This window comes from Pectinophora gossypiella, chromosome 14, assembly GCF_024362695.1.
Source record: "Pectinophora gossypiella chromosome 14, ilPecGoss1.1, whole genome shotgun sequence".
Classification (NCBI taxonomy): domain Eukaryota; kingdom Metazoa; phylum Arthropoda; class Insecta; order Lepidoptera; family Gelechiidae; genus Pectinophora; species Pectinophora gossypiella.
The window spans coordinates 12,455,923-12,479,031 of NC_065417.1; the positions used below are offsets into that span (position 1 = coordinate 12,455,923).

At 37.1% G+C, this 23,109-nt stretch overlaps 1 protein-coding gene across 9 annotated transcripts; it reads left to right on the plus strand.

The window, feature by feature from the left end:
* The first annotated feature begins 449 nt into the window (after positions 1 to 449).
* Positions 450 to 16,289, plus strand: LOC126372751 (drebrin-like protein B). 9 transcript variants are annotated; one of them, XR_007567206.1, is made up of 14 exons: positions 450 to 651; positions 1,972 to 2,143; positions 3,437 to 3,674; positions 4,654 to 4,751; positions 5,121 to 5,200; positions 5,967 to 6,110; positions 6,945 to 7,558; positions 8,050 to 8,263; positions 8,337 to 8,543; positions 9,357 to 9,507; positions 9,672 to 9,731; positions 9,908 to 10,099; positions 10,321 to 10,380; positions 10,910 to 11,254. XR_007567206.1 is itself a non-coding variant. In XM_050018622.1 (9 exons), the coding sequence occupies exons 1-9, from the start codon at positions 569 to 571 to the stop codon at positions 15,983 to 15,985; spliced, it is 1,680 nt and encodes a 559-aa protein (XP_049874579.1). In that variant the 5' UTR covers positions 450 to 568; the 3' UTR covers positions 15,986 to 16,289. The 9 variants fall into 9 exon arrangements, 1 of the variants encoding a protein (XP_049874579.1); XR_007567205.1 differs by having other exon boundaries at positions 8,050 to 8,543; positions 9,669 to 9,731; positions 10,910 to 11,255; XR_007567204.1 differs by having other exon boundaries at positions 8,050 to 8,543; positions 10,318 to 10,380; positions 10,910 to 11,255.
* Positions 16,290 to 23,109: the final 6,820 nt, after the last annotated feature.

Genomic DNA, 23,109 nt, shown 5'->3' on the forward strand with positions numbered 1-23,109 from the left:
GCTTCCGTTCGATGTATCCGCGATTCAATATAGGTACCTACCTTTATAACAAATAAAAGAATATAAATGTGAAATGAAAAAAGCAAAGAAATTATATTCATAACAAAGACCACTTGGTCTTTGATTCATAATAATGGTAAAAAAAATAAAAGCAGACAGGCCATTTAGATATGGAAAAATTGTTTTATTGCCATAAAATTAAATAAGTAAATAATCTTTCGTTTTAATATTAAAGGGCATCTGATACCTAAAAATTTTTTTTACAGTAATGGCCATTATTCTCTATGTTTTGTATTTTACATAATAAAATCTCTTTGTATAAAAATATAACTAATCGATATTATAACTAACAATCGATTATTAACAGAAAACCGAACTCGAACCGAAAAGTATTATTTTGCTTTTGTGCTATAGTAATCGTGATTTAACTGTCAGTCAACAATGTCGATTTTTTGTGTCTGTGGTTGAAAAATACTGTGTGAGTCAAGTTGTACGTCGGTGTTTTATTGCATTTTTAACAAAATTTAGCTGTTTTATGGCACCAAAGATTTGTTACAAATAATGTAAAATGGCTATAAACTTGGAAAAACATAAGAGTTCTTTGATCGCCGCGTGGAAGGACGTATTAGACGAGAAAACCGACACCGATTGGTACGTACACAAGCTTTCGTTGAGCGACCTACTTGCTGGAGAAAATTAAATAAACAGCCGGGTTGATTATTATAATGATCTGCTTATTGTGCGTGGCGACTGCACGGCCATAATCGCGACAAAAATGCTCACCCGGATGATTAGTCTGTTTGAAACATACTTTTTCATCGACTGTTGTTTTACGAATTGCACTCATTCGCTTACAAAGTGATCCCGTTCAACTTGAGCAGTACTAAATTGGTATAATTACCGTAATAGAATGACAGAAAAAACCTTTCATAGTGGTTATTGACCATATCTGGTTTATGTTGTTCTTGATTGCTAATTGACCCCATTTAGTTTAAATACCATTTTTTTATAGTCTAAACAAGGATTCATTGTAATGCAAACAAGACCTGTTTTGTATTTCTTTGATCTAGCAATATGAATATCAGAAATATTTAATGGAATGTTTTTTAATTGGCAAATATTTGTCCTCTAAAACTATTTCATTAATATTCATGCAATTTTCAGTCTAATATATAGGTATGTTATTTATTCCTTGCCTATATAGGCTTCATAATTCTCATGGTGCTGGGACCTTTGTTTAGTAAAAAAAAAAGAATTTTTATCTTCTTTCAAAGAAGGAATTAGCCAAAATATGTATACAAGCTGAGACTAAAGAGAAAATAAAAAAAATAGTACATTTTCCTCATGCTGTTGTACAAACTATAGTTTATATCATTATTTTCATATTGTCAAAGAACAATGGATGTGTTATTGTCACTTCATAATGTCATCTTATTATTTACGTCCTTGTTTGTATTATCTTAAGACAAATATATTAAAGTTAAGAATAAACTTTTATTGATAACATCCTTAATGTGTTTGCTAGTGATTTACAGTTATAGTAATTTATGCATTTGTATGATACAAGTCGATGATAAATGACTCTGCAGTAGAGTAGAAGAAAAAAAGGTAGAGACTGAAAAGTTCTAAGCTTCTAAGCATCAAATCAAATTATACTCTATTGCACATATACACAAATACTTATGCAAACAACATGAAAAAAGAAAATGCCCAAAAGTTGCCTACTTAGCAAGAAGGGTGCATATTGTACTCTGTCTATTTCTCTTTTGTTCTGTATTTCTGTTTTTACTGTGTGTTATGTTGTGAATTAAAGTATAATGAGTGACGTTATTGCCCTTTTTCTTCCAGACTATGTGCTACGTAATGAAAAGAAAAATTATCTTGTTTCATTGTCAATATCTAAAGTTAAATAATTGTCTTATTATACTGATTTGCTTACTCTCAAAAATTATGATTTGCGTCTCTTTTCAGGGCGTTATTTGGCTACGATGGCATGACAAATGATCTCAAATTCGTCAGCAAGGGCAACGGTGGCCTTTTGGAACTTATTGACGACTTCAACAGTGGTAAAATACAGTATGCATTCTTGAAAGTCGACGTCCCCAACGGAAACATATCAAAATATGTTCTTATCAACTGGCAGGTATGTTTTAGATAAGATTATGTAGAATGAATGAGATAATAGTTTTTGTAAGCTGGTGACTAATTCTATAGATATGAACTACAATAACAATATTATTATTACTAACTTATGATTGCTTAAACAAAATTCATTTGTTGGTAATTATTGTACAGCATTTATGTGCATAATATATTATATTATAGGTTTATTACAGTTTAATACTGAATATTCTGATTGATTTCTTCCTTATTAGAAATTGTTTTAATAATCTCTAAATATATATTTATGTATTAATAATAACACAATACAAGGAAAACATTTACAATGTGGTTCGGTTTGTACTAATTGTTACACACTTCTCATAAAAAAATCGAAGCATTTTGCAAGTTCATGTTTCGTAAGGATTATCAGAAAAATATTCAAACTAGCATTTTATAATTTATTTTTGACCCAGTCAAATACCCTATCTAAAATTGGGTAACGGAATAGGTTTAAGATAAATTATAAAATGCTAATCTATAAATAGAAGCCAGTCTAAGATGATCAAAAGTCAATCTCATTTTACTTTTCAACTTATTTCCAAATTTTATTCATAAATTAAGTAACAATGAGTACGAAGTTTGACCGCTTTTGACACAGGATAGTATTTCCATACAAACTCTAAAGAAAACTTTCGTTTTGACGTTTAGTAAAAAGTATCTCATTTGACTAGGTTGTCAAGTAGCCTATTTTGCAGGTGATGGACTGGTCACAATGTCCATGATGGAATGTTCATAATGTCCATGTTGCAACTTTGTACGAAAAGTGGTTTCAAGATGACCAAAAATCAGGCCCTTCTTTATTTTTAATTTGTTTTTTACATTCAATTATGAATGAAGTAACAATGAGTAAGACATTTGACTACTTTTATATTGATGACACAATGCAGTAGTATCTCATTTGACTAAGTTATTAAGTAGCTTATTGTATGCAGGCATCGTAGGGCACTGTTTGTGTGACTGATTGTGTATGTTAGACCAGTGACTGCACATTTCTTTTTCTGGCTAAATCTGCAATCAGTATCTTTTTTTTTCTGTTTACTATGAGCAGATTTGTTATAAGTATCAGGTTGTGTCTCCCAGTGAGGACAGCTACTCATAATTAACTAGTCTATGACCTGAGTGGTTGTTCTTCTGAATGCTCTAGTATATCTTTTCTCGTGAGTCGCTTCCTATAAGTTTGATTGGTAAGTTGGATTGCCAATTCAATGGGATGTTTTTTCAGCCTTGGCTGCACATTTAAGTTTATTAGTAATAAAATATCTTCTCTACCCAGGGCGAAGGCGCGCCGACTGTCCGGAAGGGCACATGCGCGAACCACGTGAAGCATGTGATGCAGTTCTTCAGTGGGTTCCACCTCACCATGCACGCTCGTACTGAGGACGACCTGGATGAAAAGTTGATACTCGACAAGCTGTCTAAGGCTGGGTCTTCTGTGGGGTTCAAGTCCACAAAGTCAGAGGAACTGCCCCCCAGTGGCCCCATCGGGACGGCCTACCAGAAAGTTAATCCAGGTATACTTTTTAGATGATGTTATATATTACGATCAGTGATGTCCTGTTCGTTGGAATTTTCCCAAAGTGGGAATGTTCCTGATGTACAAACCCTTTAATAGTAATAATAGGGCTGCTATTTCTTTTTTCAAATTGTTCTATCTTGTACTCCGATCCTAGCCTAAAGGCTGGGTAGTAAAGCTCTCTTTACATAACTTTTGCGGTTTTTCTTATGTTCCCACTTTGGGACATACTTGCTAAGCAGCTAAACACATTCTGGCTTCTTTACATCCAATTCAACAGAGCAGAGGAAACGGTTCTTATATGACACTCAGATTGTTTACACCAATGACATACCTACAACCTCTATTTGTTTATATTGTGTGACATCCAGCCAATACAAACAACGTTTCACTGCCGCAGAGAGAATCCTCTCGCAAGGTCGCGTTTCAATGGAATTTTATTATAATTACAATAAGGTCTACGTAAAATGCCTAGTTTACTAGCGCATCAAGATGTAAATATTTTACCGGAAAACGTGTTGGAGGAAATCAAAATGCGACGCGAGGCTTTGCGTAGAGGTATTTTTGGAATTTTACGTTTGTATAGGGATGTGATTACGTGTGATTAATAATAATAATAATATTTATTAAAGACAACACAGATCCATTTATTTGTTAATGAATGATGAAACATTAATTAGTGCTGCAGTTGTTGCTCCTAAAATTTAGATGTGGTGTAAAGTTTGTTGTTCAAACTTGGTTAATAAAAGTACTCAAAACCGATATGATGTATGAAGACTGGTGATGAGTATATCGGCAATTCGGTGGCTTAAGACTATACAGACCTAAACTTGTCGGTAATTCATAATATAGAATTGATAATACCACTCGGCCTGGCGTAACCTTGGTGCTAATTCCTTGGTACTATTTTAAGTTATACATGTAATGGGTTGGGAAATAAACATCAAGAAACATAAAGTGAAACACATTTGTTCTAGTCCAAGAAATAAACTCCAAAGAACGGGATCAGTTCTGGATGAAGGAAGAACAAGAAGAGAAGAAACGCGTAGAAGCCGAGAGGAAAAGGAGAGAAGAGGTAAGATAGGGGTTTATAACTTTTATCTTCCAACAAAGTTCGAGATACACAGGCGTAAATGGAAGGGGTCTGGGACGGGAGTTTGTATGAAAACGTGGCGCGTCGTGCCCATGTCTCTCCCTAAACTAAACTGGATTTTATATGAGATCCCGCCCATAAAACGTCTATTTAAAAAAGTTGACAGGTACGTAACTTTTGAACACTTCAGCCGGCGGGAATTATTCAACCAATAGCCGTTTGACGTCCATCTACGTATTGGTCCAAGCGCTCGATATGAATCGCGTCGCGCGCGGCGCGTTTGTCATGCAGACCCGGCACGATAGTTCACAGCATAAACCTGTTACGATGCAAAGAATTATATTATTTCAGGAAAAGAGAAAAGCAGAGGAGGATGTCAGGAGGAGAGATGAATTGGAAGCGGAGAGGAGAGCGAAGGCAGAAAGCGTTAAGTAAGACACTTTGTTTCTATTTTTCAACAATTTGAGGGGTTGAAGTAACGCTGTAGTGGCGCTGTGGACTGATTGTTCACAAAGTGGCTATCATTTTTTTAATACTACCCGACTTCTGTAAAATGGAGGGTTGTGTTTGATCGCCATGTATGTATGTACGTACGTCTGTTCCCTCGTAACTTCTAAACCACTTATCAGAATTTAACAAATGAGGGGTCCTTAGAAGCGTCTTGATTGACCGCTGGTTATAGGCTGTGTTGTGACAGCAAGTTCAATGTGGCGCCATCTAGAGGACATAAACTGATGAAGACATATTTTTTTCCCAAGAGTTTTGTATTGGGTATCAAATAAATGCTTAATTTTATATGTAGGTTATAAACCTCGTATAACAAATAGACAACCAATCTCTGTAAAAAAGTGTCCGCGGCAAATCTTGTCACAAGCGACGGGGTGTATCGACACAGTTGCACTTTATTTGAACAGCCATAACATCTTAGAGGGAACGAACTTACAGTATCTACATAACTTAATGAATGCGTATTCTCTTCTTGTCGTGTCGATGGCAAACTAAATAGTGTATCGGCCCAAAACTTGGCGCTATCTGCAGCACTCATCAGATCCTGCGTGCAGGTGTTCGGGTACGCACGACACGATGTAAGATTTATGTGGATGGATCTTCATAGCGAATGTGAGTCTATTTATAGGATGTTAGTGTTGTATGTAAGCTGTTTTGGATGTTTGAAAAATATGATGATAATGATATCAGGAGCGAGGCGTCCGCGGCGGGCGTGGTGAGCGCGGGCGAGGCGCAGCGGCGGCAACGCTCGCAGGAGGCGCGCCAGCTCATCGGCTCCACGGCCGCCGCGCGGGCCATGTTCGAGCAGCACACTGCGCAGGGGCAGATGGCGCGGTAAACATAAAAATCATTCATCAAAACGACATATTTATTACTTATTTATTTCATCATCATCACTAATTTGTGAGCCACGCATTTTTTTTGACGTGACTTATTTTAGATTAGCCGCAGATGGCATTAACTACTTGGCCGGACAAATGGCTGAAGGCTCTCACCCGGTGCCACGATTAAGACAACAGGTCTGAGGGTGCCCAGTTGGGATCGAACCTCGGCTCAGGACGTCTGAGAGGAAAAATATTTGAAAGAATTAATCGACCCTAGCGGGTCGATAGTGATAAGCGCTGATTGAGGGAAGTCGTCGACCACGTCGGCGGGGTCGGTATCGGGGTCTGAGCTGATTGGCTGCCTCTATGGCTAGAGTAATTGGGTCGTGGGGAAGTGGAAGCCCGGTTGGTCACTAATACTACATAACATCGGCAGCATAGTACACGGCCACTTCTCGCCAGCTACGTTTATGTACCATGTGATAGGGGGCGAGTCTATTGCCATTAACCGGGCACAAATCCTGGAAACTCGAATTCACTGGTTTAAAACTCGAGCCAGGATTCGAACCAAGCACTCCACGATATAAGTCACGCTTTCTCCTAACACAGCTGGCACGGATTCATCTCAATTAACATTTGCAAAGACCTTTTCAGCAAAATTTTTGTGACGACTATCAGCGTGGTAACAGCGCGAGCGCAGGGTTACGGGTAGCTTAGCACCGGTCGGGTACCTCCCGCGGGTCTTTATTAAGTGGTCGATTTTCTGTTGTGCTGAATAAGATGTAGTATTATGATTGTATCTACCTTATAAATAGTTTGAATATATAAAAACCTTACATTCTAGGTCAAACTCCAACGTACCAGAGAAGCCAGTCCGCAGTTCAGTGATAGCGCAGCGCATCAACGCATTCAGCCAACAAGCGAACAACACACCACCCCAGACATCCCCCATCAAATCTCCCTTAAAGTCCCCCCTCCAACCCAAAGCCACCCTCGACGACCAACCCCCCGAACAACCAAAGACAAGTCCTTTGAAAAACATTGACAAGATCAAAATGAGTTTGGAGAGTCCTTCGCAGATACAATACGAGCCAATTATAGACCCCGCAGACTTAAGTCCTAGTACGGAAAACGTACCGGACTCCTTCAGTGCCATTAGCTACGCGGAACATAAAGACTCTTACAGAGACATAGAGAACATTAACGACTTGAAGCAAAGCGAGCCTATGATAAAACAGAACATTCTAGAAAACGACATGTTTGATGCGTCGTATTCTAGTTCTAACGAGAATGATGACGATGATAGTGATAACAAGTTCAGTACGATAAAGCGATCTCCTTATAGTAAGAACAATATTGCTGAAGAGACTGGCAGGTCGGCGGAGCTCAGTAGACAGAACACAGTCATTGAGAACGTCAACTACAAGAAGGACCAGAATGGAACTGCTACGTTAGACGGTAACTATGTTATGACTTATATGGACTGGTTATTGAGCTGTCAAAGGCCCTTTAATACGGCTCATTTACGACCCATCATCTTTCTAGCATTATCCCGTTTTTCACAGGGTCCGCTTACCTAACCTGAAGATTTGACAGGTCCGGTTTTTTACAGAAGCGACTGCCTATCTGACCTTCCAACCCGCGAAGGGAAAACCAGCCCAGGGGGCCTACCGGCTAATTCGCCGAACTTCGGCGACTTGATCACGATTCAGATAAATCGAAGTTCGGCGTTTGGTACCGGGTAATTTCCGATGTTCATTGCAATCTGGATGAAAATCAATCCATAGATAATAATAGACATATTAGAGGGGTGCATGATGGAACGAATGACTTTTGGTCTTGCGTTTCGTTGAGACATTTGGTAAACATTTAATATTTTATATCATTATGAAATTAAAAAATACACACTAATTTTGTATGTTATTTTTATTAATTGATAATATTTTTAGTTAATCACTTTGTAAAGTCTTACAAATGTTTAAAACAAGAGAAAAATGCAACGACGGATAAAGCAACGACGGATAAAGCAACGAAACGCAAAAAAAAAAGTTATATCAGCTGACATATTTGAATTCGCGCCGAAAGGACTTGCTTGAACTTCTACTTAGAAGTTGAAGAGTTTTGCTGCTTTATTATCTTTTTTTGGATCTACACGAAAGAAATGTAAGTACATTATTGTTATCTAAATAGTGAATTTAGTGTTCTAGCAGCTTCGTTATGACAGTGATATTTTCAGATGCCTGCTTCCAAGCAAGTATCCGACGCCCAAGAACGGGTTCTCCTGCAGCTTATGGAGGAGAATCCCGAAATAGCCACCGGTCGCGTGAACAGCCAAGCTCCGGCCTTGGCTAAGCAGACGGTGGCTGCGTTCTGGGAGTCGTTGGCGTCCCGGCTCAACTCTATGGGCTCGGGCACCTCCAAACCGCCTTTGAAGTGGCGAGACGTAAGTATTATTATACATTAATATTATTGTAATGTGCTAAACCTATCAACAAACCTTAATAAAGAAGTTAAAATAACCTTTATTTGCCGACACCAACATTTGCCTTAATCTTTTGAGCCATCATCTTCCTTCACATCTTTCTCACAAACCTCAGCTAACTAAAATAAACTGCATATAGAAATACAAGCTCACAGTATCTTAAGTGTACATTAATTTTACACTTAAGTGCTTGTAAGGAACATATTAACCTTTAACAAATGTTTCCAAATAAATTATCATAAGGTGTTTTTGTTTCGTTAGTACTGGACTGAAAGAAAGTACAGTGTGAGGAAGAAGGCCGCGAAATTGCGATCACATGCAACTGGCACTGGTGGTGGGCCTTCTAAGATGGCGAAATTATCAGATGTGGAGGAAGTCATTTTACAGATTATTGGGAAGGTGGCAGTTTTTGGGAACCCAGAAGTGCAAATCCCGTTTGATGTTGGTTTTTCTTAATGCTTTTTAATACTTCTTCTAATGCATGTTCGTACTAATATTTTTTGCATGTATTTTTCAGTTAATGGATTAATATATAAGTAGTAGTAGTAATAATTAAGTGAGTACCTACCATTGAATCGATTCAGTAAGTAATAATAGTAGGGTGTAATTATGCAGTGGTAAATAGTGGTGACAAGTATTTATACTATTGTAGTGGCGATTTCCCAGAGCTCACAGTCCTATCTATATATAAATTACAATACAGTAAATCTTATATTAGTGTAGATTTATGTAAGTGTTCCAGAAAGAGGACTTATTAACAAGACTTATTTATAGGAACCCTCCACATCTCAAGAAATGCCAGATGTGAGTGGGCCACTTATCGCCCCGTCACAACCTTCACCTCCACTGCCTGCTATCGCGCAGCCACAATCGCCATCACCACCACAGGCCACATCCAGTCAAGCCACACCTGAGCTTTTGACAGGTAAATAATAAATCACTACATATCATAAAACAAGTCTGGCTCCGTGGTCCTCTGATTGAACATTGGACTAAAGAGCCCAGTTGGGATCCGAAAGTATTTTTATGATATGTCTCCTAAATTAGTAGAATGATTTTAAACATTTATTTTTTTTTCTATTTAAGCAGAGCAACTACAGACACCACGTGTCCGGCCTCGACTCTCCGACTCAAACCGGCAGAGGATAGGTTTGTATATTTTGGATTTGCTCAAACTTTGTTCCTACTACTTACATTGTAATACAATGAAGTATGGGTGTTGTAGAAATAAGCAGTAAAAAGAATAATCACGTAATATATTAATTGTTGTACAACTTAAATAGTTTGTTAAAAACTTATTGTAAATGTTCTCTTTGTTTTTCTAGATCACCGACTTACTACTCATGCTCCCGCATGGGCGGTAGAATTAGAGAATCGGAGGCTGGCAATAGAGGAGCGACTTATTTCAGCAGTCGACAGGCTGGCTGCAGCTGCTGAAGCTAATAACAGGGCTGCCAATATGCAAACGGAGTTGCTTCGGCTGCTGCTAGAGGAAGTTAGGCGGAGATCAACATAAGGTAATATACTGAAACTAATTTTAAATTGCATGAATTTGGTGCAAATGGTAGAAGTTTATGACACTTGGTGGTTTGTCCTCACTGCCTACGTCGCCTGCGATGTAGCATAAAGATATTATGTATGTATGTTAAATACCCAAATGTACCTGCTTGATCAGCATATTTTTTACTCTATAGTCATGAGAATGATTTTAAACTTATTTTTTTTTCTATTTAAGCAGAGCAACTACAGACACCACGTGTCCGGCCTCGAATCTTCAACTCAAACCGGCAGAAGATAGGTTTGTATATTTTGGATTTGCTCAAACTTTATTCCTACTACCTACTTACATTGTAATACAATGAAGTATGGGTGTTGTAGAAATAAGCAGTAAAAAGAATAATCACGTAATATATTAATTGTTAACAGCCTCCATGGTCTAGTGGTTAGAGCGTTAGGCTCACGATCTGGACGTCCGGGTTCGATTCCCGATGGGGACATTGTCGAAATCACTTTGTGAGACTGTCCTTTGTCTGGTAAGGACTTTTCAGGCTTGAATCACCTGATTGTCCGAAAAAGTAAGATGATTCTGTGCTTCGGAGGGCACGTTAAGCCGTTGGTCCCGGCTATTAGCCGTAAAAACACCTCCACCAACCCGCAGTGGAGCAGCGTGGTGGAGTATACTCCATACCCCCTCCGGTTGATTGAGGGGAGGCCTGTGCCCAGCAGTGGGACGTATATAGGCAGTTTATGTTATGTTATATTAATTGTTGTACAACTTAAATAGTTTGTTAGAAACTTATTGTAAATGTTTCTCTTTGTTTTTCTAGATCACCGACTTACTACTCATGGGCGGTAGAACTAGTGAACGGAGGCTGGATCACTCACCCGAGCTTAGGGAAACTCACAAAGAGAAAATTTAATCGAAAAAATCTGACTCGGATGGGACTTCAACCCGCAGCTCTCGTCAAGCCGGGACGAGTGGTAACCATTATATGCCTGATGGCGTCGCTGAATTATAAGTAGACTTGTATCAACAATCTACACAGTATAAAAGTTTTGGACTTGTATTACTTTTCACCGACGGTACAGAAATTTTCTCTTTGTGAGCTTGAACGTAAATATTTAAGAGAGAGGGGTGCAATAAAACAAATTATGTAATACTATAAAACAATTAAATCTGAATGATGAAAATAGTTTATTTTATGCCAATAAAAAAATGTTTTGTTTAAATGACGTATTATTGAAAAAAAATCCGCCCTATTCGATTACACCACACTGAGAAGAACGGGCAAGAAACTCAGGCGGGACTTTATAATTTACATGTCAAGGACTATACGAATCCACTTAAGTAACATGACTGAACTTAAACATATCTAAATTAAATATTTTACATATCAAGGACCATACGAATCCACTTAAGTAACATGACTGAACTTAAACGTATCTAAATTAAATATTTTACATGTCAAGGACTATACGAGTCCACTTAAGTAACATGACTGAACTTAAACATATCTAAATTAAATATTTTACATGTCAAGGACTATACGAGTCCACTTAAGTAACATGACTGAACTTAAACATATCTAAATTAAATATTTTACATATCAAGGACCATACGAATCCACTTAAGTAACATGACTGAACTTAAACGTATCTAAATTAAATATTTTACATGTCAAGGACTATACGAGTCCACTTAAGTAACATGACTGAACTTAAACATATCTAAATTAAATATTTTACATATCAAGGACCATACGAATCCACTTAAGTAACATGACTGAACTTAAACGTATCTAAATTAAATATTTTATATGTCAAGGACTATACGAGTCCACTTAAGTAACATGACTGAACTTAAACATATCTAAATTAAATATTTTACATGTCAAGGACTATACGAGTCCACTTAAGTAACATGACTGAACTTAAACATATCTAAATTAAATATTTTACATATCAAGGACCATACGAATCCACTTAAGTAACATGACTGAACTTAAACGTATCTAAATTAAATATTTTACATGTCAAGGACTATACGAGTCCACTTAAGTAACATGACTGAACTTAAACATATCTAAATTAAATATTTTACATGTCAAGGACTATACGAATCCACTTAAGTAACATGACTGAACTTAAACGTATCTAAATTAAATATTTTACATGTCAAGGACTATACGAGTCCACTTAAGTAACATGACTGAACTTAAACATATCTAAATTAAATATTTTACATGTCAAGGACTATACGAATCCACTTAAGTAACATGACTGAACTTAAACGTATCTAAATTAAATATTTTACATATCAAGGACCATACGAGTCCACTTAAATAACATAAATGAACAGAAGTACTTATGTTACTATAAATATTTAGGCTAAAGTACTTTAGCTTGAATATTTATTTACAATATTAATACATTACTAAATGCATACATTTTTACTTAAGTATTTCAACTTAGTATCTCTAATGTCTTCGTCCTTGAGACTCTTCAACCTGTAATAAAAAATATTTCATATAAAATACATGTTCAATGCAAATAGTCATTAATTATAGAATTATAGACGATAGTAATCCAGTGGTTCTTAACGGTTCTTCATGACTATGGAGTAAAAATATGCTGATCAAGGAGGTATAATGTCTTCATGCTACATCCCTAACGGGGTAGACAGTGAGTGTAAATTAGATGTAAAAAAATCTTTAGGGGCTATTATAGTAGTTAATTATAAGAATATAAATAAAAGTAATGAAGACTCACGTGTTCTATTTCTCCACAATCTTTGGACCACATTTGTCCTTCCTCCATCAGAATTGTCTCTTGACACTGCATCACGAGGAGGCTGGCGTCTGTTGTCCCGTTCTATCTCATCATTCGCAATAGGAAATGATGGATTATTAATTAAGTTGTGCAGTACCGCACAAGCATTAAAAATTTTTCCAGCCTTTATTGGGTCGTAATGCATAACTCTGTGTGCCAAAAGACAGCGAAAACGGGACTTCAAAATTCCAAAACATCGTTCCACGACATTCCGGGTGCGCACATGGCGTCTCGTGTAGTATTCCTCAGGGGAATTTGGAACAGCATGCAGGATAGGTGTCATCATCCAATGGCGTTGGGCATAACCAGAGTCTCCCAAAAGCCAGTATGAGTTGTCCAGGGAATGGAGGTGTTCCATTTCCCGTTTCAGAGGGCTGCTGTTCCAAATATGGCTATCATGGCTAGCACCCCCGAAAGATGCATCACAATATGTGATGCGCATATTTGCATCGCAAACCTGAAAATTAAAATATTTTTAACCACACTATCAAAAGAATTAAAACAAATTTAGTTAGTTAAAGGCATGCTTCTTACCACCATCACATTCAATGAATGGTAATACTTCCTATTGAAGAAGGCCTCTTCGGACTCGTGTGGTCGGATAATGGCAATGTGTGTGCCATCGATGCATCCAAGTACTCCAGGAAATCCAAATTTATCATTGAAACCTCTGGAGACTTCTACACGCTCAGTTTCTGTTCGAGGAAACTTAATATATTTCCTCAAGATTGTGGGCTGATTGAGGGCATTTGTCACCTCTGTCAGACAATCTGAAACAGTCTGTTGTGCAATCCCAAGCTTGTAGTCGTTGCCTACAGTGCGTTGGTATCCACCAAACGCATAGTACTGCAGAGCAGCCAATACCTGTAATTTATGACATATAGGTATTATATTGGATTCATGCAATGTTGTAGTATAACTAAATTTATCGAAATATAAGATAATATTTCGCAATGTATAACTAAGATAGTAACCTAGGTACTACCTACCTTAATCTCGGGTTGCACAGCTGTAGACCGTTGAACCACCTTCAAATATGGTCCTAAATCATGACACAAAGTCCGAAAGTCATCCTTTGATAATCTAAAATTATCAATGAAGCTACTCTCTGAAACAAAACAAAAAAGCTATGTATGAAATGATCAAAATACGCTTCTAGTAGGTTCAGTAACATTTTCCTCTGTGAGCATTGAGCCACTTGTAAGATATAATGTTAGAAATAGGTTTACCTGTGAGAAGCATAGGCTGGCTATTGTCTCGAAGTATCCTGCGATCAATTCGCTCGAGATTCCGAAGACGTTCTTCGTCCGCAGCAGCCCACAATACGACTCTCTCCATGGCACTGTATTTTGATATGTAAACACCAAAATCCAGCGCGATATCAATTCTATATTGATAAAGATGTTCCTAAAATTACTCGCCCACCGTAAATAGCGTCTAATATCGTTGAAAAACAATGAAAATTAGAAAATAAAATTGATAACGGTTACTAAAAAGTGCCCGGCATCAACTGACATTTCCAATGGGAATCGGCTTCAGGCGCCGAACTTCGATTTTTTAGCCGGTACCGATTTTAGTATCAAAAGTACTGAAATCATTCGTTCAATCGGCTTGCCGAAGTTCATGTGACGTCACGAATCGGGGATCGCCATCTTGGCTGCTTACGCGGTACGACAGGATCAAATCGATGTTCGATTTGCTCCAATCTGAATCGGCTTCGTCTTAGCCGGTAGGCCCCCAGCATATGAGCCAATAATTGATCGTGTTGTAATTTCAGACGTATCTCCTGAGGGTATGGAGGAAGAGGGCACGATATACGAAGACCTAGATGATGATCCGGGGCTCACCGCAAGGGCGCTCTACGACTACCAAGCAGGTAACATATATCACGACTGTATCCCAATAAGGGTAGTCAGTGGTACACCTATCGCAAGATGAACCAAGCTAGATTTTCACTTTATTGCACACAAAACAAGACATATACAGGAGAAACTTTTTCTAAGGTGGGCAAAGGCCTTATCGCTAAGAGCGATTTCTTTCACACAACCTTGGGCAGAGGATATAATACACTTGTACAAGTGCTGTGTAGCGCGAAAAAAACTTGTTTTAAATAAGTAGTCGTTACGTAAGCTATGTCATAGGCATCTGATTGCTCAAAATAACGCCGACACCAGCCGCGGCGCTAATTATATTGAGCGCTTCGATGAATAAACGATACGAATGCTATCTACGTAGATGGACGTGAAACGGCTATTGGTCGAAGGCCTCGATATAATTCGCGTCGCGCGCGGCGCGGTTACCGTGCAGAGCCTAAGGGTTGGTGATGGAATGTTAAAGTGTTTATGCGTGTTTTGCGTCTCCTCTCCGCGATGTTGGAATCGACACCACAATGTGATGTGTTCGCTGATAGATGGTGGAATGTATGGAGAGAGTGTTTGACTTTTTGCGAGACGATTTATTAATGATTTACTGTTTTTTTTCTATTATTATTTTTATTTTTGTGTGATAGTTTACTTTTTAATTTTGAAATTGTATTTTCTTTTCTTTTTTTTGTTTTCATCTCGAGCTCCTCCGTGCTTCGGAAGGCACGTTAACCCCGTTGGTCCCGGCTGCATTAGCAGTCGTTAATAACCATCAATCCGCACTGGGCCCGCGTGATGGTTTAAAGCCCGATCTCCCTACCCATCTAGGGAAAGCCCGTGCCCCAGCAGTGGGGACGTTAATGGGCTGATGATGATGATGAATTTCTTTTAGTGTTTTTAATGTTATTTAGTCTTATTTTTCGTTTCTTTTTTTTCATTCAATGTTTATTTTTGTTGAATTAGTTTGTATATTGTTTTCTCGTCATACAGCGCATTGGGCCGTACTGTAATGTTGTATGTACCTTAATAAAATAAATTATTCATTGTTTGTCCCCGTTAGCGGACGAGTCGGAGATAACGTTCGACCCGGGCGACATAATCACGCACATTGAGCAGATCGACGCGGGCTGGTGGCAGGGGCTCGGCCCGCACGGCACCTTCGGCCTGTTCCCCGCCAACTACGTGGAGCTACTGCCTTGCACCCCGCGCTGAACACAACCAAAACGATACGCCTAATATTATGATGACGATTGGTGTGTAAGTAGTATGGCAACGCTTTAAGATACAAACAACCTGTACTTTTCACCATTGGTATTTATTTATTAGGTTTGCCAACAGACAAAAACACTTTTACACGTAACTTAACCTATATACAAATACTGGACTAGTGCTCGTCCAATTATAGGCAAACACAACATGCTACTTTATTAACGCTACAAAGGACGACGGTATAATTATGCACACCCGGACACTCCATTCAAAAGTCTCATTCTTACTATATAAACAGCCTATATACGTCCCACTGCTGGGCACAGGCCTCCTCTCAATCAACCGGAGGGGATATGGAGCATGCTCCACCACGCTGCTCCAATGCGGGTTGGTGGAGGCGTTTTTATGGCTAATAGCGTAGCTCTATGGGGTTGCCATACCACTTATTTATCCCATAAAAAACTGCGCGACGCAAATACAAAGTTCCGTCTGGTAAGATTGTCAGACTTCAGATCATAATATACAATACGAAATAATTTATTCGTGAATGTTGCGTGTTACAAGATATTACAGTGTCGGTCTCAGCACATTCAGCCAAGAATTGGCATATGAATTTAAAAAAATATATACTCGTTATAAAATAACACAAGCTCGTGACTATATTCCAAATTGGGCTAGTCAGAGGAACATCCGTCGTAAGATGCACTGAGTTCCAATGTCGCGGAAAATAAAAGTAAAACATTAAATGTGAAAATGTAAATGTATTATTTTTCATGATTGAAGGCCTTTCTGACTTTTTATTTTAACATATTTTGGCGGCGAGGAAGTGCTGCCAAAGGATGTGTTTCGGGGTACCGAACAGAGCATAGTACCCCGCTAGCCACAAGTTGGTAGTTAGATTAGCGGGGCATGCGCATTGTTGAATGTGGCGCCATCTGTTGCATGTGCGCGGAACTAGCTGGCCAATTAGTTGGGTCCGCCACATTATTTTTATTTTCTATGTATTGCCTTTTTCTAGAAGGAGCTCGGTGGCGCAGCGGTTAACTTGCTCGGTCTGCGATTGTTGAAGTAAAGCAACTTTCGCAAAGGCCGGTCATAGGATGGGTGACCACAAAAAAAGTTTTCATCTCGAGCTCCTCCGTGCTTCGGAAAGCACGTTAAGCCGTTGGTCCCGGCTGCATTAGCAGTCGTTAATAACCATCAATCCGCACTGGGCCCGCGTGATGGTTTAAGGCCCGATCTCCCTATCCATCCATAGGGAAGGCCCGTGCCCCAGCAGTGGGGACGTTAATAGGCTGATGATGATGATGCCTTTTTCTAACATTCACGTTACATTCGACAATCTTAGCTGACGGAACTTGTGTTGCAAGGTAGTGTTATACTATCAATATTTATTGTAATAAAATTGTTTAAAACAAGTTATTTCAACGCTTCGAACTGGTGAGAAATAAGACAGTTAAAAAATTAACTCATTGCTACGAATTGTTGTCTGAACCACAATAATTTATCACAGATAACATTATAACATCATCTATACAGGCTGTAGTGACATCGTAACGAAAACTTTGGGGATGATTCGGACATCGGACCATGATTCTAAGTTGATGTCAAGTGGGATTTTCCGTCGCAAAAGTATGAAACTGAAAATAATTTAAAAAAACACTAAAGTTTTCACGAATTTGCCGACAGGAAATCGCCCTCAGTATTCGTTATGGTGTCACTAACATCCATACGTATTCGTATGGCTCCCTGTACGTAGTTGTACTTGAGGGATAATTCAGACTATGATTCTGAGTTGATGTCAAGTGGAAAAGTATGAAACATAAATCGCGCCCTCAACCTTATAGCCGACGAGATGGATCTGTTTATCTGCAGCCTGAGTGAATTCACAAAAATGACTTTATATATAATATATAGATTGTAAAAATAATAATAATCCAAGCCTTGTTTTGTATTACCACACTATCGCATTGGGATAAACCTGTAATGGTAGATGTAAAAGAGGAAATAAATAAATAAATAAAATAATTTAAAAAATCTTCCACTTGGCATAACTTACAATCATGAGTTGAATCATCTCCCTCAGTATTCGTTACGACGTCACTGACACTATGTATACTTATGTGGAACGATCCTTAGTATAGAGTTAAATGCCATGTTTCAGTATTCGAATTTATACTTTATACAAGTGCACATAACATCTTTAACCCTTAAACAGGCCCCGAAGAACTGCTGTAAGAAATAAAGTGTTATATATGGATTTAGGCTTTGAATAGCGGCCTGTATGATTCCTTATCAACACATTCAGAAAAAAAACACTGAAAGTCCTGAAAAAAAATGTGGGAAAACATAATCCCATTGCCTGGATAGAGACTATCCTTTATGTGATAGCTATATATAAATGTCGAATGTTTGTCTGTTCATAATTCTGTGTTTGATTACTAGATCATTATTATTTTAAATTGTAATTGCTATTACTTATTTAATTATTTATTTATAATTAATTTAATTTAAAAATAATTGTATTAATTTTTTATATTTATAGAGGTTATTATGTGGTAAGTAAATCAAATACTTTTTATTATAAATCCCATTTATTTCACATTTTATTATGAATCCCGAATTTAGTATAATTTGTGTATAACATAATCATAATAAATTTGTGTGTAATCGAAATGATGCGTAGTTTTTAGTAAAACAAATATGTTTAAAAAAACACAAGTAACGTCGGGTGCAAAGGCTAGTATAAAAAAAATGGTGATTTGAACAGGCAAAGGATATATAGCTCCCACAAATAAGTTCGACTCAACAGGCTTTGGTCACATGTTCCCCACATTATTATTTGCCTTGTTTTAGACAATTTAGCAAGAAATCAACTAGAAATAATGCAAATCCTGTTAGGAAAATTCAAAATCTCTAACATATCAAAAAATTGCACGACTTATCTTTCTTTGTTTCGCCATAATCTGTATAAAACCACCACAGTCACTCAAAAACACGTCTCTAACGGACAGACGAAACTCGAATGGCTGTCAGTGTCACTTACGTTCGGATACACAAAGTTTGAAAATTCGGAACCATAGAGTATATATTTACGATTAAATTTTGACAGATTGTGGACTCTTTATTGCCAAAACCTGGCTACAGTATCGAAAAATCAATGTGGGACACATATGTCCGCGGCCTGCTTAAGGGTTAACACTCCTTAATGTTTTACATTATAGTGTTCGTTTAAAATACTATATTACTTTGATTTTGCTTGGATTTAATAAACACTTATAGTTAAAAATTGCCATAGCTCTAGGTTTGCATTCTTCTGTTCGTGCTACGTGCGTGCGCGGCGCGAATTGTATTGAGCGTTTCCACCAATAGATGAAGCGAATGCTATCTACGTAGATAGACGTCGTACGGCTATTGGTCGAAGCCTTTGTTGCCATGCCGCGAGCGCTGCACAAAAAAAAAATTAATAAAAAATGCCATCGGTCTATGTTTGCATTCTTCTGTTGTGCAGCGCTCGCGGCATGGCAACAAAGGCTTCGACCAATAGCCGTACGACGTCTATCTACGTAGATATCATTCGCTTCATCTATTGGTCGAAACCCTTAACCCCTTAAATGCCGAAACGCGGATCTCGACCAGACACAATGTAAAATCTATTGTGTCTGGTATCTCGGCATATGAGAGGTTAATACAATTCGCGCCGCGCACGCACGTAGCACGAATTATGTACGATACGATTATGTACGTTCACAAATAAATTATTAGGGGGAGGGTCTATACTATGGAGCTTTTGGGAAGACCACGCGTGAATCAGTATTTAAGTTCCTTAAAAGATATGTATTCCATGATGCAGGAAAACATCGGAAGGAATCCCACATATCCGAGAAATGTTTTTCTAAGCTATGTGACCTATAACTGGCTGATTTTCCCCTTCGGGTTGGAAGGTCAGATTGACAGTCGCTTCTGTAAAAAACCGGACCTGGAACATTTTCAGGTTAGGTAAGCGGACTCTGTGAAAACGGAGTAACTTTTGGGTGATGATGAATGATATTCCATGAGAGAGTTTAGTCGTAAGTGTAGATGGAAGTCTGATCTATAAGATAGGATGGTGTGGACATTTTCTGATCAGTCATTTTAGAATGATAGTTGTGACATAGTAACTTAGAGTAGGTTTATAATCTTTATTATTATTTACATCGATTTATTTATTTATTAAGAAATAAATTTCCATTTGTGTAATAATTAGCAACATATAATTTTAATGAGTTGTGATTTGACTAAGTAACTTTTTTGGTATTTGTATAATCGCGTTAACCTATTAAGAGGGAAAATCGGCATAAAAATCATACGAAGTGGTGTATCTTGTTTTTTTTGTTGATGTTTGTAGTGTTGCCATGCATCGTAAATAATTTACTTATTACACGTACCACTTATGAATATCAGACGTTTCCCTTGTAATAGTCTACATTTTGCGTGTTGAAAATGTTAATAGCAATAACAGGTCGATTTTAATGTTATTTTATGCTGTTATAGATCTTATATTTATGCATTTACAGGTTCCTTGTGAAGTAGTCCATTTATTAATTTTTAAAGCACGGGCGACTTAGATTACAGTTTATTAGACTGCGTTGTTTAAACTTTTGCATTTTATTGATGCTTTTAGCTGTACTTAGTTCACTTGAGCTTCATAAAACAACTCTTATATTACGCGATATTTATTCAATTTTAGACCAAGATTTGTAGATAATTTTATTATTTATATAATAAGAATCCTAGTTTGTAAACTTTGTAAGAAATTTGGAACTTATTACCTTCAAAATTGTGTCTTAGTAGTGCCAAAATTTTTACCCCAATACAATTTTGTACTATTTTTTAATCACTTTGTAAGACGTAAGTTCTATTGCCTTTGCTGTTTCTCAATAGTGTTGCCAATTAATCTGCTGTAGCTCACGAACTGGTGAATGAAGAACTTTATATCTGTTACTCTCGCTATAAATAGCGATGTTGTCGAAAATCTTACTCTACATACCTATATTAACCGAGTTGGGCGTAATCGATTACATTTTTAATCAGATTAGTAATCTAATTGAAAATAATCATGATTACATCAATCGTAATTATTTTTTATCTTTGACTACTATCAATCTTAACTACTTGTAATCATGATTACAGTAGTTTTTAATCAACGATTGTAAAAGAGGTTTACAATCTAATTACTTTTAACCCCAACCCTACACTGCCTTATTGATAGTGCGAGTAACATTGGTACTTATTATCGAAAGACTGGTTATTTTGTTATCAAAAACAAGTGATGGTCAGTTTTTTGGCAACACAATCTATCTGTATTTCTTTCTTATCTTGAAATCCTATAACTAATTTCCCAATATCTAAAAGCTTCATTCATAATATCAATAAAACCTTTTGTGTCCCGTTCAAAAGGTTATTTTATATTTTTGGTTATACCCCTTAGAATCTAGCATGATTAGAGTGACAAATCTTTCACCTCTTTCATGCTAAGCTGTATACCGTAAGTGCGAAAGAGACGTATCTCTCATCTCTTTCCCGCAAGGCGATGTACGGTCACGAGTACTAATATGTATATACTTTGAAACCATGTCACCTTAAATTTATTGACAAATTAAACCGTAAGTCTCATTAAATGTCAAAAATGAAAGTGCGACAGGGTTCTAAAGTGGGTACATGATATTGCTCATGACTGTACTATATCTCTGTCCCGTTGTGTCCTGTGTTAGAATATATAAATCGTGCTACGTTTTAAGGAGTATATTGGTGCTAATTCCTGTAAATACCATCTAATTTTATTTTAAGTTATATCTGTCATTTTCTTATCCGCCGAAAAGGAAAGGGACGGGTAATCGACAAGCATAAAATTTATGGAACACACGTCAATTTTAAGCACAAATCTAAACCAACCGTCTAAAAATTTTACATCCGTCAATAACCCGACACAGTTAAGTAGACAGCACGTCAAACGGATTGCATACCAGCGACGTACCTTTTGATTCGCCCGGGTTATTCATTCATTTACTCATTCTTCCTAAAATGAAGAGCTGTGAATCATCCGTCCCTTTCCTTTTCGACGGATATGAAAATGACGGTTATAACTTAAAATAAAATTAGGCGGTGTCTGCAGGAATCGGGGCCAGTGAAGCTTGATTTACATTCTTTGTATAGGTACATTTGGCAAGTTTATTAGCACGAAAACGTCCACGATATAGAGGTATTTAGTTCCTCAAATCACTTATTTTTCTAACTAGACACGTCACAAATCACAATAGATGAAATATTACTTATTTATCTATCACATAGTTAATCAACAATGTTAGCAAATATTTGTAGGCTTCGACGTTTCATGTACAGCATTTTATGTATTTCGTAGGTGTTAATAGTTTATACTTCCGAACAAATTAAAGTAATACATTTCCATTTAATGTGTATACTCTAATAATACACCAAAATACTGAGAAATAATTTGGAAACTGACAAAGACTAAAGCTTTGCCTTTATTATACCCTTCTATACATATAGATGTAAGTTAGTGAGATGTATTTTTCGTATTCAGTTTGATGTGTACTTCTCCATGTAACTGTATGTATTATTGCAATATAATTTGTATGTGTATGGTGCTCCATTGTATTGTATAACATAGGTTTACATTTGTACCCTACTATTTTCAAAATAAACAAGTCCTAGATATTACATAATTGGTTTTATTTGAATGTATAGTAAGTTTTGTTTTTAATAGAAATTTAATACTATGAGTTATCGAAATCTAGGATTAGTTAATATAAACTAATCTCAGCTTTGAGACTGCCCTCAAGATCGTCAATGTGACAGTTCTTATATAAAAACTGGGACTTGAGCGTGATTTTGAGGGCAGTCTCAGGTGAGATTAGTTTATTAATACCACCCTTATTAGTGCCTATTTCTATCAAGAGCAGCCGTCAACGATTTCTTTAAATTATTTTGATATACTGATTATTATCTATTACGAATTTTATGCCTTACCTATTATAGGTATTATAGTCTGTGTCTTTTTATTGCCTATATTTATATTTTTTACAAATTATGACAAAATAAGAATTAAATTAAGAAAATTAAAACAA